The sequence below is a fragment of the Chelonia mydas genome, chromosome 14, assembly GCF_015237465.2.
Source record: "Chelonia mydas isolate rCheMyd1 chromosome 14, rCheMyd1.pri.v2, whole genome shotgun sequence".
Classification (NCBI taxonomy): domain Eukaryota; kingdom Metazoa; phylum Chordata; order Testudines; family Cheloniidae; genus Chelonia; species Chelonia mydas.
Window position 1 is genome coordinate 6,473,454 of NC_051254.2, and position 18,318 is coordinate 6,491,771.

The window sequence follows — 18,318 nt, forward strand, 5'->3', positions numbered from 1 at the left end:
GCACAACACTAAAGATGTACTCTGAGCTTGTCTGTGTTCCAACAATGCCAGTGTAGCTGCACCTGATCGAAGCTAAAAAGAAAAGGCGTACTTGTGGCACCGAAGCTGCAACTCAACGGGGCAACCTGCGCCCACTGCATTATTCCTGCTTGGCTTAAAACACGATCAATTTTAACAGCGACCTCATTCTGTCCCTGCCTCAATACAGCTTTTACAGGTTTCAATACAGCCCTACAGAATCTACCCTGGGTCCACGCCACTAACGTTAAATTCTGTGAGTTTTCTACTCCAATACCAGCCCTGTTACATGAACTGGACTATCTAGTACCAAGGCCTTTCAAAGAGGAGTGGCAGAACGTTTGGGGCTAGCGAATGGAATGTGTTTAGCAAACACAAGCTCATGTTCTACAGTAACTTTCCCTGTGAATCCCCCTCCAGTATGACTCTGTGAGAACAAGGAGCATTCTGGTCCTTCCTGCTATTATGACGGCTCAGCTAGTGGCAGGGGCATCTAAGAGACCTTTACGGCTCTGTGGGGCCAGCAACCAAGCCACAAGTTCATGATGACTTCATGTCTCTTGTGAAGCAGAGGCTTAGATCATGCACTGGAACAGCACAGTTCATCTCCACTGAGTCACTCATTCCATTCTAAGGAAGTCTCCCTTCACAAACACAGAGAGACCCATTAAGGGGAGTTAAGGTGACAAGGAGTGGGAGTAGGGTGGATTGTGTCTAGTTCAATCTTTATGACACCCGGAATCCACACTGGATGATCCCCTTGAGGCAAAATAAAATGACAGGGCCAAGGGAGCTTGGCCGGCCAGTCCGTCAGATAATCTCCGCTTGGAACCCCGTGGTGGTCCCAGAGGGGGATGAATCACAAGAGGTTTCCTCTCTGGGAAGGAGTTGAAGTGATTCATAAAGTTTCCGTTGGGCTAAAAATTAGAAACATCTGCTGGAGCTGGAGGCATCTGTCGTGCCAAGTTTAGCAGGAACGTTCACAGCTGATCAGTGAGACGATTACTTAGCAGGTGTCCCCACTGTCATGGCAGCCAGAGTGGGGGCAAGGGGACCAGCACTCTCAGGCTAGTGTGGGCAGGCAGCACTGCCCCCATATTCAAACGAAAAATGACACTTTAGAACATTTTTTCCATTTTCAGAGATTGGCTACTATATTTTCCCCCAGAGGAAAAAGCAGGATCTTAACATTTTCATATGCAGGTTGCAGGGGGAGAACATAACAGAGACTGGGTCCAACTGGGCAGTGTCTACTCAGTGTGTTTAACTCCCTTTGACTCAACATCTGGTCTTCTCTTTGCAAAAGCCCTTGTTGTCCCAGCGCGATGCGCTTTTATGGAGCGAGAAGCCTCCCAGAGGTTCACAGAGTTATATCACACCAGTGAGGTGTCTGCCCTCTTGCGTCCCAAAAAAGGGAAAGGAGACCACACATTGGCACTTTGCGAAGACATTGTCAAGGGGGAGCTTCTTCAAACAACATGTTTTACTGCAGGTGTGTCGTTCTCCTGGCAGGCGGCAGCGAGGTAGAATAGCTGCCTCTTTTTTACTATCTATAGCTGAGAAGTTTGCACATACTGGAGCTCATAGCAGTCAGGCCTGATTTCATGTCCTATAGGACTCCCCTGCAGATGGTATACTCTGCCCATATCTGGCATCTTTCAGGCAAAGACCTCCAAGTGTCTGACAAACAATTACTGATGACATTTGACAGATGAGAAACTGAGGCACAGTGAGGTTAAGCAACTTCCCAAGGTCACGCCGTGACTCAGCGGCAGAGCTGAGAACAGACTTACCCCCACAAATCCCTGAGCAGCCAGACCCTTCTGGCTGGAAAAGGTTCAGGTAGGTGGGAAGGGGAAAACGAGCGCAGTGCAGTGAAGCTAGCTTCCAGCACAGGCTCCTGCTAGCCTCGCAGCTCAGCTGGTGTCATCGTAGAACAGACACAAACGCACCAATCTCCCCAGAGATGCAGGGGGAAGTGTAGATGCTCGTAGGATCTAGCATCCTTCCAGCCCACTGCTCTCTGAGCAGCCGCAGGAGCTGGGATTACCATGACCTCTAGGTATTTCTGTGGCCCTCGTCGCCATGGTATCCTGCCTGGCTGGGTACCATTATTGGAGACTTTATATTAAACTGCTTACGAGTGCTCCAAATCCTCACAGTCAGCCTTTCTGGCGGAGGCAATCCCTGGTTCTGCTAAGCCGCCCTTGGAACGCTGTTACCAGGAGAGCTTTAGCGCTCAGGCTCTGGAATGCTGATTAATGCTGGCCTTTTGCAGGCCCCAGCTTGTCTGAAGAAAAGAGCAAGGGGGGGGGATGGGGGAAGGACTGAAAAATATGTTGTTGAAGAGCGGCTATTTTAGTAGACTACAATGGAAACAAGTGACAGCCCCTCAGGAGGAGCCAATCAGCACTCTGAGCCTTCTCCTCAGGACAGTGGAGGTCATGGAAATGCTGTTTCTCATCTACCCTGCCCTTTCTTCTTTCCCAACCAAAGGGAACATTCTTTACCCAAGGCCACCCCTTCAGGGACAGGATCTGGATTCATAAGGCAGCAAGCCTATACTGCACACTCCTAATGGCGCTGTGCAGAGTACAGTCCCCCGGCACAGGTATAAACAGCAGTGTAGACAGCTTAGGCGAGTGCCAGAACCTTAGGGTATGTTCCCAGGTACGTGTCTGACACGGCTCTCTACACACCCAAGCAGGGCTCCCCGGTCTACACCGCTATTTTTAGCAGCGTAGTGTCCCGCTGCCAGAGCCTTTCCCCACCATAGGGAAAGGCTCCAGCAACAGGGAAAGGCTCTGTCGGGGTAGAGGCAGTGGGGAAAAGCTCCAGCAGTTGCCCACTGCCGGAGCCTTTCGCCGCTGCCATAGCCTTTCACTGACACATGTAGCCCGCTTTTCACTGTGGTGTGTAGCTACACACTCTACCTTCCACTGCCCGTGGTGTGAAGTGTAGATATCCCTTCAGCGTGCCGCTTCTAGGCCTGGGCTACACCTAAAATGTAGGTCACCTCAGCTACCATGTTCAGGAGTGTGAAAAACCCACACCCCCAAAGCACCGTTATGATGTCCAAATCACTAGTTATGCTGACCTACCCCTCGGTGTAGATGGAGCTACATTCTTCCATCAAGCTAGCTACCATCACTCGGGGAAAAACCACTTCCATCACAAGCGGTAAGCTAAGCTATGGGTTTATGCCAGTCCCCGTAGTGTAGACAGCAGATGGCTGGGTCAGGCCCATATCATCCTTGGAGTATCTTACATTGTCTCTAAAAATTCAGCCCCCCTCTTCCTATCAGATGTGATCAAAGCTTGAGCTTCCACCTACAGTATTTACTGCTCCCCGTCACTCTGGAAATTATGTACCCAGCCACACACAAGAGGGAGGGGAAGAAAACTTCACCCAAGAAAATTAGAAGGTTAAAAAAAATCTCCAGCTACAATTAAACGCTTTTTACTGTAATGTATAACTAATCTGTCGAACTCACTGCTACAAGATGGGGAAAAAGTTCTGGAGGATCAGATATTTGAACAGAATTAGATATTAGACCAACATCATCATGCAGTTTCATTAGATATTATACAAATGTATAAAGGATATAAACCCTCATGCTTCAGGCACTAAGCCAACCAATAACTGCTTGTGGCCAGGAAGAAATGCCCCCTATTACCATATTATTGCATAACTGTTTCTTATGAAACATCTACTCCTTCTTCTGAAGCACCTGGTTGAACTGTCAGAGACAGGATACTGGACTGGTTGAACCACTGATCTGATCAGATATGGTGTTTGTCTAACATTTGGCTGGCTTTTATTCAAAAGAACCCTATGCACATGAAAAACATGGAGGATCCACACCAACCTGCAATCAAAAGAGAATTTGGCAATGGCTTCAAGAGTTATTCTCCGTTTCCTAGACTCCCCGAGACTACATGGCAGCTACCGAATTCAAATGTACATTATTCTCCCATCCACAGTAATAATTCCAATTGGCGTTTGTTTTTAGGTCATGTTCCCTTCCCAAACAGAGCACTTCTTTCTGAAATCACTTTGACGTCTGTTGAATTTATGGACCCCGATTCCTATTTCCATTTTATGAACTGTTATCTTTTTTGATGCCCTGGGATTTTACATCTGTGTGTTGTCTGTCAGGGCAAAATGCAGATAAATGAACACACTAATGAAGGCCATAATATGTTTTACACAAAAAATGCCAAGTTTTGGTGGGAAATTTTAAAAACCGTTGTGTTTGCTTTGTTTTCATAGACATTTCCTGTACAGTCCCCACCCCCACCGCTCAGTTTTTCAACAAAAAAATGGTTTTGCTTTCACTTTTCAAACCTGTTTATGGTACTGGGTTTTGGTTTAAAAAAAAAAAAAAAACAGGTTTGGAGTTCTGCTTTTTGTTGTTAAAAAAAAAACAGAAAATGTCATCAAAAATAATTTTTTTCCTGCAAAAATTTCCACGTACACTGAGGCCACTGTATACTGCACAAAAGAGCCTTGAAGTGGGAATTAATAATACATTCACATCCACCATTAAGGCCCCTTTAAAGTAGCTGGACAACGTAAACTGGCCTTAGGGCTTGTCTTCACGGTGGAATAATGCGCTGTACAGGGGTGTGATTTCTAAAGCGCGCTAACATGGAGCATTAATTGTTCAATGTTGATCCTGCTGGTCAAACTAAAGGTTCCCTAGTGTCCTTAATGTAGTGCTGTTCCAAACAGCATTATGTTAAAGTGCACCAGCAGGGTCTACATGGACGAATTAACGTGTAACATGTCAGTGTGTTTTAGACATCACACCTCTGTCAGCACGTTACCCCCGTGTGTAGACCAGGGGTAGGCAACCTGTGGCACGCGAGCTGATTTTCAGTGGCACTAACACTGCCAGGGTCCTGGCCACCGGTCTGAGGGGCTCTGCATTTTAATTTCATTTTAAATGAAGCTTCTTAAACATTTTAAAAACCTTATTTACTTTACATACATCAATAGTTTAGTTATATATTATAGACTTATAGAAAGAGACCTTCTAAAAATGTTTAAATGTATTACTGGCACGCGAAACCTTAAATTAGAGTGAATAAATGAAGACTTGGCACACCACTTCTGAAAGGTTACCGACCCCTGGTGTAGATAATCCCTTAGCATAAATGAGAATCAAGCCCAGTGGGTCTCCCTGCATGCTTAAAATTAGGTCTCGTCTACACACAAAAGTTGTACTGATTTAACTATCGCAGTGGCGTGAACATGGTGCACTGACTAGCATGGATGCCGTCACATCAGTATAAATTGCCATATACCAGTATGGCTTAACCCTATGCAGGAAGAGGAATAGGCAGTACAAGTGTATGGCCTTGTCTACACTGGAAAGGTTTGCTGGTATTGTTATACTCAGTTTAACCATCTCTAAAGGTAAGGTAACTCCCTTCTCTTCATGTGTCAATATATATTTATGCCTGTATCTGTAATTTTCACTCCATGCATCTGAAGAAGTAGGTTTATTACACCCAAAAGATTATGCCCAAATAAATCTGTTAGTCTTTAAGATGCCACCGGACTCCTTGTTGTTTTCATCTCTAAAACGTCTATTACAATTCTTACTGCACAGGTAAATTGCTCATCTTAACTGAAGCCATCTGATGAATGGCTCTAGTCTAGAGAATTGCAACCCGTTACTACCAGGTATGTTACATTAAAAAAAAAATGATCATTTTAAGTTTGAACTAAACTACTTAGTATGTTTCTATTACTAAGCGGGCATCAGGAATATTCCTTCGACATTAATCTACTGAAAAAAGCCCATTTGCCTGATGCTTGTATCCATGATACATTTTGTATGATTTGTTTTTATTGCTAACAAACCTTACTCAAAACAGGGCACTGGCTGCAGTTCCAGAAGTGGCATAGGTGGTACTGCTAGTCAATATAGGTGCTGTTGGAGTGGAAAGCAAAGGATATTTGAGTGAGACAATGTGAGGAGATGTACAGACACTGCAGTCAGCCAACTGCCTCCAAAATAAAAACAACCACCCCAATCAGCCGCCAGAACTGTGCATAAATCAGATGCTGCAAAAAAAAAAAAAAAAAAAAAGGAACCGGTTCAGAGAGGATTTGTGTCAAGGAAAAGCCTGTAACATCAAAGGCAGTTTTGCTATCACTAGCTCAGAAGTACAAGATGAAAGGGAGTAGACTTTCATTGCAAAGTACTTGGCTATATGCACTCAAGCAGGGAGGTACAGTAGACATGCAAGCAGTTCTCCAGCATGAGTGTGTTGGGAGGCACAAGGCCAAGTGATTGCTGACCCATGGATGTGTCCTTATTAGAATATAATGCATAAACTCCGAGGCGCTGGATTGCTTTGATAGACTCGCCTACTTCTCCCTCTGCAGGGCGTAGCACACACCAGACCAAATGTATCCAATTGGCTGGAACAACTCAAGTCTCAGCTGGTTAAAGGATGGGGAGCCAGCCAACTTCAAACACAACTGGTGGGGCTGCTGGTTTGGACTATGGTTCAGGAGTGCACCAGCGTCTAGCTCGCAGGCAGAGAACACGCTGGATATGGCAACAGCAATCCCTGGTTACAAAAGGCAGGGAGCTGAGCCCAAAACTGGCTGAAAGGGTTGTCCTTGTCCTAGAAATAGCAATCTACTGTTTGATCCACATTTAATCAAACAGTTTCCTAAACCCGGGAGGGTCTGGCCCTGACAGGGTTAATTCATCCCCTATGAACCTCCAGGGAGAATTACAAAACCCGCTCACCTTTAAGGGAGTGCTCAAAAGACACAAGCTGATCATTTAAAAAGGCCAAAAAGCCAAGGCCTTCCGTGTTACCATCTCCGTGGGGATATTTAGAATAGGGCAGGACAAAACACTAGCAAAATGCAGCATGGGGCCAACCCTGTACAGGCAGGGAAAGGAGCCGGAAACACAACAGTTTCCCATCCCATCCCAATTTCCTATCCTGAAATGCTAGGAGTCCGGAGGCTTTCTCAGGAACGCAAGTGGTTTGAGGCAAGAGTGTGATATTAATCAGTGAGTAACCACAGACAGCGCACATCAGACAGGCGGTAAACAGGAGACAACAGTCAAACTAAATTAGTACCCAATGCAACCTTTCAATATTTGTTGCTATTATGACAATCTAGGGTTTAAGGTCAAAATGTAACTTATTCCTTTGGGTAGCAACATTCCCGGGCAGTTCTCTGTAGCACTGCCTCGTAGCCTGCAGCCCCAGTGCCGCTGCCCCAATCCAGCATGGTGCTCTCTATTACCCCCAAGCCAGCACCACACTCTCTATTACCCTGCAGTCCCGAGCACCGCGTTCTCTATTGTCCTGTAGCACGGCTACCCTGAGCCGCAATACATTTTCTATTGCCCTGCAGTCTCTGCTTCCCCTGACCCACTATGGACTGCCTGTCTATCATTTCTTCTTTGTGACCCGTCCGCAGCCTCTTACGCCCCCTTCAATTTCCGCTCCCCACACTTTTGGAAATTCCCAAGCCCATGCTCACCTATCATGGCTATTACATTTCTCTGGAACTGCCTGGAGGCTTTCAGCCACTGCTGGGCGAATAACCACTCGAGATGGTTAATTCCCTGACTATTGCTTAAGTACTGGACATGCTCTGCTAATCGTAGCATTTCACAGTGGCCCATCACTACAAACTCATTATAATAAGGTCTATCAAAACTCATACAGCCAAATGGGCTTTCGCCATATCTCCCCCACCTCCGTTGTTTATCTTAGGAGTCAACAAAGGGTTCCATAAAAAATATTAAATTCCAAATACGCAATGGACTTGGAGAGCAAATCCAAAATCCCTACCGGGAGCCAGATTGAGAAGCTCCCAGCAGGGCAGACTTTCAAAGCAAAGAGCAAGACTTTAGTTGTTGGATGCTCATTAAAGCCCACTGGAGTCCTGCAGCCAAAATCTTGTGTAACACTCAGAAAATGTGTCCGTGTAATGGCTGTCCTGCTAACTGCATTTCTCATGCGTTAGGGAGCTGTGAGAAGGTCCTATTGTCATGTGGACTGAAAGCTGCAGGATACCGGACTGGCTGCCCTACTTACAAATTGATAATGGACATATTGCGCAAGCCAGGGCTCAGAACGAATAGGAGCTTAATCATGACACTGTTTGTCAAATCAAGACAGACACATGCTACTGGCTTCAAGTGCCTGGGATTTTTGTTTATCTCTAATTCTAGTGCTACAGCGACCCAAATATCACATGGGATGGCATTCTTATCACTGCATCTCAGCCATGAAATGCACAGGGAGAAAGATCTGAAAGGTCAACTGCAAAGCAAAAAAGGAATGGGGCAAGGGCCAAGTTCTGCACTTTAGCCCATAATGCCACACTGATGGGCCACACACCCCCGCTAACCAAGCTGCTCAGTGTACAAATCAAGTTTTAACTACTCTTTTAAAAAAATATTTTCTGTCCTGCCCTGCCCCGCCCCACCCCACCTCTGCCATGAAATCCAGTCTGTGACATTCTGGCCAAGCTGGGAAATGCCAGAGGAGCCCACAGAAATGTGCAGTTCCAAATTTGGTAAGGTTAATTTGTAACTGCCATCTTGCTGCTAATGGAGTGTGGTCCAATGGGTAGCCAGGAGACCTGGGTTCTATTTCTGGCTTGTCCACTGATGCGCTGTGTGACTTCAAACAAGTCCACTATCCCCTCCTGTGCTGGTCTATCTTGTCTACTTACATGATAAACTCTTGGGGGCAGGGACTGTATCTCACTGTATGTCTGTATCGTGCCTGGAATCTCAGCTGAGACTTCTTGGTGCTACCATTGTGTACTACAAATAAAATCAAGCCATTGCAGATTCTTCTTCAACCCTTCCACCAGTTCCCGGCAATCTCCACAGTGCCCTGAAGAGACCACCCTGTCTTGAGTGAAGAGGCAGCTCAGATTCCAGGCTAGCTGAGCTTCAGATCTCTCTTGAATGATGCCAAGTAATGCTGGGCAGTTGGTAATATGGAGTCCTGTCATGTGATGTCAGACCTGAGGCCAGTCAGAGCCAATTTACATAAGACCTCAAAATGAGCTGGGATGGGAGTCTGGGAGATAGGGAATGAACAGTAGATTCATTATGCTAACTAGCCCTCTGCACTCCACTGCCCCCCCGCCAGTCAAACCACACCCCTACGGAAGCTGGATCCACAGTAGAATTTCCCACCATTGTACCACCGCATGACTAGATGACACAGTGGTTAAAGTGGTGCCAAGCTGTCCACAGCAGCATTCCCACCGTGACGGCCCCGATGGTAATGCTCGCATGCACAAGGCCTAACAACTAACCCTCACTGAGGTGGCGTCTGTAACTCCCCCTGCAGCTGAACGTTGAAGAGAGTCCACTACATACCTTGTGCCCTTGGTGCGACTGCCCAAAGAGAATCTCAGACACATCTGAACCATCGAAGCGCCTGTTGGGAGGGAGGCTCGCCTTTGCCAGGGACACCAAGGTGGGGAAAATGTCTGTGGTGCTGGAGCAGAGAGGAAGATTTCATTAAAACATGGATGCAACGTCCTGGAAAAATCCCATCCACACCCCTGAGCTTGGAGCAAAAGAAATTGAGCCTGTCCCCCAGCGAGCCCTTCCCAGGCCTAACAGGAATGTCGGGGCATATGTGGGCCTGGATGCTGGGGGAACACAGGAGTTCAATCCTGCTGCTTATCAAAGCTAATGGCAGTTGTGAGTAAGGGCACCCATCCAAGAAGCCTGCCAGAATCCCTAGCCTCTGCGTATTTAAGGAAAGAGCCCTGGCAACGTGAGGCACAGCTTGCTGTAGACATGCTCTGTACGGGAGACGCAACTGCCTTATATGCCATACTGATTAGCATCTTTTTAGGATAGTGAGCACATGTGCGTGAGACGAGCCAGCACGTCTTACACAGATCAATCTGCCAAAAAACACAGCAACTGGAAAGAGCTCAGAGGCCTGTGCCCAACAGCGACAGGACACACTAAACAATTTCACTACTAAAATATGGGACAATGGGTCAAAATGGGCTATACCCAGCATCCCTGTAGAACGGGGCTGGAGCTACTAGGGAATGTGGTTTCTCTCGAGGTACTTATTGGTCTTTTCCACCTCTGTAGCACCTGAGCACCTCACTATCCTCAATCAATTTGTCCTCACATCACTCAAGTGAGGTTAGGAAGCATTATCATCACAGATGGAGACCTACGGTCACATAGAGCGTCTGTGGCAGAGATGCTCCCTGGGGCAGGGAGGTCTTTTTGTCCTGTGTTTGTACAACACCTACATGCTACCCCAGTACGCACAATAATCAGGTGGGATGTGAACCCCAATTCTCCCACGTGCCAGGCCATGCCCTAATGCCTAGTTCATCCCCTCTGCTGGCATGGCTGAGTATCTCCTGCCAGAAAGGAACACAGAAGCACTGCACTCACAGAGGAATCCTTTGGGCCTCCAGGTTCTCAGATACCTGGGAGTCCACATCAAAGAGGAAGCTGGCCAGAGATACTGCAGTTGCGGCAGGGCCACATAACCCTTTATGAAGTCCCCCAGAAAGGTGCCAAGTTCCCCTCTGAAGGGAAAATGCTAACTCAGTCACTTTTCACTCCAGTCACAGCAGATCCTGTAACCTAGGAAAATGTGGTCTCACTTACGCATCGCACACAGGAACCATAGAAACCAAACTGGAAAATGAGAGCAGTGCTGTTTTGTGCACTTATACCGAAAAGCCGTCAGCATTTCCACCATCATCCTCTCTTTTCAGGGGGTTACAGCTCAGCCACAAAATACTGCTCTGGGCTAATTCTTGGTTACTCCACGTACTAAGATCCTGCTCAGGGTGTGACACACACAGAGGAACAGGCGTCCTGCCACCCAGGAGCTGCACTGTATAGACCCGCAAGGCCAGGAACGGGAAGGGTGGGAGCTTCTGCCTGCTGTTTGTGGACTGCAGCCAACTTTTAACGTGCTGATTGTACATGAACATGGTCTGATGGACTGAGCATGGGATAGGGACCAGGAACACCTAAGCTCTTGCCTCTGCTACTGACTTCTTGTGTAGCCTTGTGGAAGTCATTTATACACTCTAGGCCAAATTCATCACTGTTATAAGCAGGCACAACTCCAGTGAGATCAGCAGCAAATCTAGCTCTCTGCATCTCTGTTCCCCCTCATCTAACCCTCACTTTTTGTAGCTCTGTTTCCCTTCTAATCCTTCCTGTTGTTGGCACAAATATGAATGCACTCCCTGAGGGCCACATACGATTCTTACCATCCTCTGGCGTGGACAGCCACCTTAGCTGCCAGTGGGCATGAGCACCTGGCAATCTAGCATGATCAAAACAAGCTATGCACCGACTCTGGGGACAGATGTGTCCTCCCATGGCAGCCCCCAGTCCCTTATAAAGGAAACAGCATGGATCAGTGACATTCCCCAGAGCTCCCTGGACCACGTGCACAAGGAGAGGAGAAACATTTCATGTTTAAAAGCGCTTCAAGACCTGCAGATGAAAACAACCAGGTAAGAGCCCAGCGGTGTTCATAATCTGCTTCGGTAAGAAGCACAGGGGCTTGGGGTTTTAAAGAGGGCTAAAGGAGTTAGGCACTTAATTCCCATTGACTTTCCATGGTAGCTGGGAGTTTGGGATCTTATGAAACCTGTAGCCTGTGCTGCTTTGACTCTGAAACCTCTAGCAAGTAGCTTCGAGAAGGCCCCTTACGCTAGGCTCCCACAAGAGTTACAACAAGGCTGCAAGAATCGGGGCACAGGGCTTCCATCGCTGGCGCGAAACAGCAGTGCAGATCAGCAATGAAAGCACCTCTCTTTCATCAGCACATTCTCCTCCTCAGGGGTTTATTCTTGAGGCGGTAAATGGCGTTGGACACAAGAACAGATAACTCCCAGCCCGAGAACAGCTGCCTGGAAAGCGCTGCGTGTTCTCAAAGGCTCTTATCCCCCGCATGCCTAAGGCACCTGAACAGGGTGGTAACTCCCTGCTTGCTGGAAATCCAGAAAGGTCTCTGTCCCAGTCACAGCACTTACAGACGTATGACGGAGTTGGCCAGGGAGGGAAGAGCTCCTTCGGCCTCTCGGACCTCCAGGCAGCTGGGCTGAGCCAGGTGGGTAAACACCTCCGCTTTAGGAAGTAAACGTTAGCGGGGGGCAGGTTCCACTGATCAGACACAAACCCCACTGGCAGGAGCTCCGAGTCCTGCTGCTGACTCCTTGTGATCTCAGGGAACTAGCTTAACCTGCGTCTTAGCTTACCAGGCCCAAGGAAGGCAAAACAACCCTACAACGTCCCTGTCTCACAGAGGCCCTGGGGGGTGGATTGCTACTATTGTGCTCTGGGCTGGAGCAGAAGTGCCATGCCAAGCCGCAGTAAGAGTGCCAGGTATTACAGGGCCCAGGCCTGAACTCCTGACTCAACCAACACTCCCACACTCTCACGGAAGTCAAGGAGCATGACTGGACACAACAGGAGTTTTGCCTGAGTGAGCACTTCTGGCCTGGGCCCACTGGTACTATCCCAGTTGCATGAGCTGGAAGCAGAGGAACTTGAAGCTCCTATTTCTCCGGCTGCTAAGAGACCGAGCAGCCAAACAACGCCGAGGGGAGCAGAAAGGCAGGCTCAGTCTAACACCCTGTCCTAGAGGCTGGCTGACGGGCGAGGCAAGCGAGGAGGCTGTTAAATAAGTCAGGCTCCAACCAGAGAACACTCAGGCCTCATCCCCGGGGGAATCCCACCCAGGCCAACAAGGTTCCATCAACCTAGCGACCGTTGCTAGGGGAGGTGGGGTTCCTACGCCAACGGAAAACCCCCTTCCATCACTGCATGGGGTCGCAGTCCTGTAGCTACACTGCCACAACGACCGTAGTGTAGACATGGCCTACGGCTCCCATGGAGCCAACCCCGAGGCTGCCACCTGCCTGCAGCTCCCCCTGCTGGTCAGGCGAGCTGCAGATGCTCTGCACCTCTCAGGATCTGGCCCTTAGCATTACCTCTTAGAACAATTTCAAGACGTTATGCCAAAAACGGGTTGGAAACAGCAGCCAGGCCAGTGGAAATGATCAGAGACTCAATGCTGGAAAGGGACTGTGCAAGGGGAGAAAAGAGGGATACGTGAGAGGGGCACATGAGACCCGTTGGCCATGTTAGAAACAACCACATTTCACCCAGTCACAGTTCTTGACCATGGTCCCGATTCTGCAAAGGGACCTTCATAGCCTCACAGGCAGATGCCTTTGCAGGATGATTTAATGTTTACACAGGAGTGCCCACAGGGCCCCTTCATGCTAGGTACTGGGCAAACTCATAAAACTCTGCTCTGAAGAGTTTACAGTCTAAACTCAGGGCTGGTGCGATCTGTCTTGAAACCACACACGCCTGGGGTTATTCCATAACACAGCTCAGGCTCACCCAGTTTTGTGGGCCTTGAATGGGAGCCAAGCTTTGGGTTCGTAACGCCCTTATTCCTACGCTCTATGTTGCATGTGACACTGTGACTCCAGCTGTTGCTGTCAATCTCTTTCCCCCATCCCCCTGTGAGCAGTCTCTCCTGTGACTGGCTTTTGATCATGAAGGTTTCAGAGTTCTCCGGGGGTATCACGTTCCAGCATCCCCTGCAGATATGAAGTGCAGATCACAGATGTCAGGAGGTTTCATGCTGTAACAGAACCTTTGATGACAATTCATCTTTCCTGTCAATGTTCCAGGTCTTCAGCTCTAACACAAGAGCTCTTTCTTAGCTGGTATCTCAGGATTCAGAGTTCGCTGACTGCTGAGCTGGGAAGACACAAGCTGGACGTGCATATCGAGGGAAGAAGAGACTTCTAAGACTGTTGACGAAACTCCAGCCATGAACCACTCCCCAGCCAGGTCAACCAGCATAAATACACTGCAACAACTCTGCTTGGGGTCAGCTCTAGACTGAAAGGGTTAACAATTTGCACTTTAGCTCTTGTGTCAAGTTACCTTTGGTATTTTGAAGGTGCCTGCAATAAATATAAGGGATGGCACCTCCTTCCCTGGGATGGCAACATCCAAAACATAAAACCCGCTTCCTTGGCTAAGAATCAATGCAGCTGTTCCTGACAATTTAGTGCACGGGGGACCAAATCTCTCTAGGTGAATGTGCATTTGCCCCTGTGCACAGGGCCGGCTCTAAGTTTCTTGCCACCCCAAGCAAAAAGAAAAGGGTGGCCAGTATGCCACCCCTGGAATTGTGCCGCCCCAAGGACATGCTTGTTTTACTGGTGCCCAGAGCCGGTCCTGCCTGTGCAATACACATATGCGACCTTCCAAGAGCTGTGTGAAGGCCAATGTGGTGCAAGAGGATGAATCTCAGAAGTAAAGCTAGGAAAATGTGGCAGTACTGAAAGGGGAAGATGCTTTTGCCTACATAACAAACACTCATAAGGAGACCCGTGGGTCAATAAAGCCATTCAAACTTTCTGCTTAGGGTCCATGTCTATTTGAACAACACTGGAAGTGCTGACTCTACAGGTATTTCTTCCAACTCATTGTAGGGAAAGAACCAGGCTGAATATTTCAAAAAAATCAATGAAGCAGAACAGCAAGTAGCTCACAAGGATCCTAGATGACATCATGACAGTAAAAGCCTTTCTCTTTAAGTCCACCTCAAACCATATTTTGCTGATGATGGTACAATGTAGACAGCTATGCAGCAATAAAGAGCTATTAAGCAAGATACACACCTGTCCCTGCAAAAAATACTGCAGAATAGCTTTGCTCAATCTGCAGAATTTTGCCAAGAGAGTGTGTAGTAAAGGATGGTGCAATTTGCTTCTTACTAATCCCAGTGACCTACTTCAAGGCCCTACTTTTGACTAGTGAGGAGAATGGTAAAGTCATGGCAGGCTCTACTAGTTAAATTTCATTAAGCAAAACAGGTTTCAGAATAGCAGCCGTGTTAGTCTGTATTCGCAAAAAGAAAAGGAGGACTTGTGGCACCTTAGAGACTAACCAATTTATTTGAGCATAAGCTTTCATGAGCTACAGCTCACTTCATCGGATGCATACTGTGGAAAATACAGAAGATGTATTTGTAAGGAGAGTGATCACTTTAGATAAGCTATTACCAGCAGGAGAGTGGGGTGGGGGGAGAGAAAACCTTTTGTAGTGATAAACACCCATTTTTTCATGGTTTGTGTGTATAAAAACATCTTCTGTATTTTCCACAGTATGGATCCGATGAAGTGAGCTGTAGCTCACGAAAGCTTATGCTCAAATAAATTGGTTAGTCTCTAAGGTGCCACAAGTACTCCTTTTCATTAAGCAAAACAGTCAGCCATGGCAGATTTCAGTGGAAACAAGCTAGTAGCTGCATGTTTGCACTGGCACACAGGACGACAGTGTGTGTGTAAAAGAATATAGAGTGCATCAGCATGTTTCTGTTCAGTTCTGACTTGCTGTCCATGGCTCTGTGCCTTGCTGTCCACTGACCTAGACTTCCTTCAAGCCTCGCTTAGCACTGCTCTCCCCAGGATAGCCGCACAGAGTACAGAATCAGTGCAGGGCATTCTGAAGCCGGCCCAATGAATCTGAAGGAGCTTCTACAGCATAATCCATAAAGAGTCCGATCCTGCCAGGCTTATGCAAGCAAAGTGCCCATATATAAATGGGAGCTCTCTGCATGCAGAATTCTGCTGCAGGATCAGGCCTTTAAGAGATTACACTCCACATGGGCCTCCAAACCTCACTCCACAATGGCCTTCTGTATCACCATCCTTTGAGGGTGAGGGGCAACCTTCATCCACAGAGAGGTTTCCCAGTCACATAAAAATGCTGCTTGGCTTCTTCCCTAATGGGAGCAAAGCCTTTACCTTGACTGCTTTAATTGAGGGTGGAGATTTCACCTCGTGCACCTTCCTCCTGCACTCAGATCCATCGTTCACAACTCCACAGGAACGCTCCATCTCCTCCCAGCCAGGATGTTCTCCCAACAATCTTTCCCGGCACCATGTAGTGCTGATTGCATTAGCATCCCTGACCGAGAGACTGGAGTGCAGCCAAGCTAATATACAGGCGTGCCTCTTTCACATTGCAGCCAGCTGCTTGCATTTCCTGGACTTGGCGTGTTGCATCTTCCCCTCCTTCAAGGTGATCATTTCAGGTAGCACCTATGCTCTCCAATGCCAGTTGGGATCACAGGACTAGAGAAGGGAAAGACCCATCCGGACAGTCCTTGGGACCATGCCCTTGCCAGTGCAGGGGACAGCAATGCGTGGCATGCTGCACAGACGTTAGCTAATGAATCTTGGCCACACCTCTGTGCAATGGAGAAGGTTTATCATTCTCACTTAACAGGGGGTGAAATGGAGGCGAAGAAGGACTGAGGCCAACATTTCCAAAAGCATCCACTAATTCTGAATGCCCAGCTCAGATTCATCAGCCTGAGACACTGAGTGCCTGGTTTTCAGATGTTCAAAGCACCCACATCTCCAGCTGGAGTAACTACGTCTCAGTATAAGGCCCAGGGGAGGAGAGTTAATTCCTGCACCAATCTCGGGTGGGCACAGGGACCGATGGGGAGTGTAGCTGGTGAGAACCCTATCCTGGGCCTGGCAGGTGTCAGCTCAGCCTGCAGCACAGGTCAGATTAGCCACTTGGGCTGGTAATTTCCACCCTGATTGCAAGAGTCCCTCTGGGCCATGGTAGAAGTGCCACACCAGGCCCCCTACCCTTGGGCTCCTGCAGTCATGAGAGAGTAAAAGTCCCGGACACAACAGCTTTGCATCTGCCGGGGGTTTTACAGTTGCCTGGACTGGGACTCAGGAGACACCAATTCAATTCCTGGCTTACTCACAGACTTCCTCTGTGACCTTGGGCAAGTTACTTAGTCTCTCTGGGCCTCAGTTTCCCCTCTGTACAGTGGGGAGAACAGCCCAGCCGTTCCTCACAGGGGCGAGTGAGAATAATATCCATTAGTGTTTACCATGCATTTGGATGACCCATAAGTACCTAGAGAGGCACCTAAGAGCAGAGGCCTCAAACTGGAAAAGACTGCCTCTGGGTGCGGGCCCAGGCCCCTGGGTGAGCCAGTGGTCATGCTGGGGCACAAGTTCAGAACAGCAGGCCACACGACCTCTCTAACTTGAGAGAGGACACATCGGCAATTCAGCCAATAACAGTGCTCGATCTCTGCCAGATTTCCTGGAGGTGGATTCCTATTGGTTTAATGACAGCAAAGAGAAATACCCTGCAGCACTGGGAAGACAAAGATGACCTTTCTGTGAAAATATCTGGATCAGATTCTGTAAGAAAGGCTGCTTCCAAAACAAGCTATTGAGGGATCAGAGGACAGGCTAGGGTCCATTGCTGTCCTGTCATAGGGAAAAAGAAATCTGGACAGCAAACAACCTGCACTGTTTTGAGGGCGAGTGTCAGGCAGAGAGCCTCACAGGCAGGTCACAGTACTGACTGGTAATGACAAAGATTATCACCCACTCATATCCACCTGGTGGTCTCAGTCCCTACCTGACTGCCGTGTCCCGCACTCTGTGAGACACAAATCAGTGTCCTTGTTGGCAGTCCAGCCAGAGGCGCCTGCAAATAAGAGAGCCTGAGAAATCAAACTCTCCTGTCACCCCTAGGGAAAATCTCTCCTATGAAGGGGGAGAAAACTGGCACTGCTGTGGTCTCTACTATACCTTCAGTCCCCAAGGCTCCCAATGGAGTGCCTTTAACTGGCATGAACGTCTGGTATAAAACCCCACAGCCTTGGGATAACTTGGCCCTTTACCGTATCTGTTCGACTGGTTACAAAATACCAGGGATCCACTTTGTTCCACATCATCGTATATACTCCCACTTTTCCTACAACTGCCCTGCCCTTTGCCCCCAGTGTGTGATTGACATTCACTAATGCCCATTTATTGAGGTATTATTTACGTCACCACCATGTGCGTCTCCACCGGATGTGGCCAGTGAGTGGAGTTCCCTAAAGACAAGCCGTCAGCCCTTCACTTGCAACATCCTGCCTTTTGTTGGTCTGTGTCACACACTTGAAGTTAGTTATTTAAACCTCCTTGGAGTTTGTTGTCTTTAGATTTCCTTGTCCAAGACTGACTCCCCGTCAGTGCAGAGGGGATAACTGGACGCAGGCCAAGCTAGAGGCACTAGACCTGTAGAGCCCTGCAAATCTGCGGATATCTGCTTTAGGTCCACAGATACCCGCGGACCATGTTTGCAGACTGCGGCTCAGATGCGGATACGAATCTTGTATCCGCACAGGGCTCTATGGATCTGGGCTCATGTCAATCTAGTGACC

At 48.2% G+C, this 18,318-nt stretch overlaps 1 protein-coding gene across 11 annotated transcripts in view; it reads right to left on the reverse strand.

Moving 5' to 3' along the window:
• The window catches only part of ARSG (arylsulfatase G), an 82,054-nt gene that overhangs the window by 2,594 nt on the left and 61,142 nt on the right, over positions 1-18,318 (reverse strand). For all 11 annotated transcript variants that reach the window (XM_043527683.1, XM_043527682.1, XM_037914607.2 and 8 more), the window contains one exon: positions 9,408-9,528. In XM_043527683.1, coding sequence (XP_043383618.1) covers positions 9,408-9,528 — 121 coding nt within the window. The remainder of the gene's footprint in view (positions 1-9,407; positions 9,529-18,318) is intronic.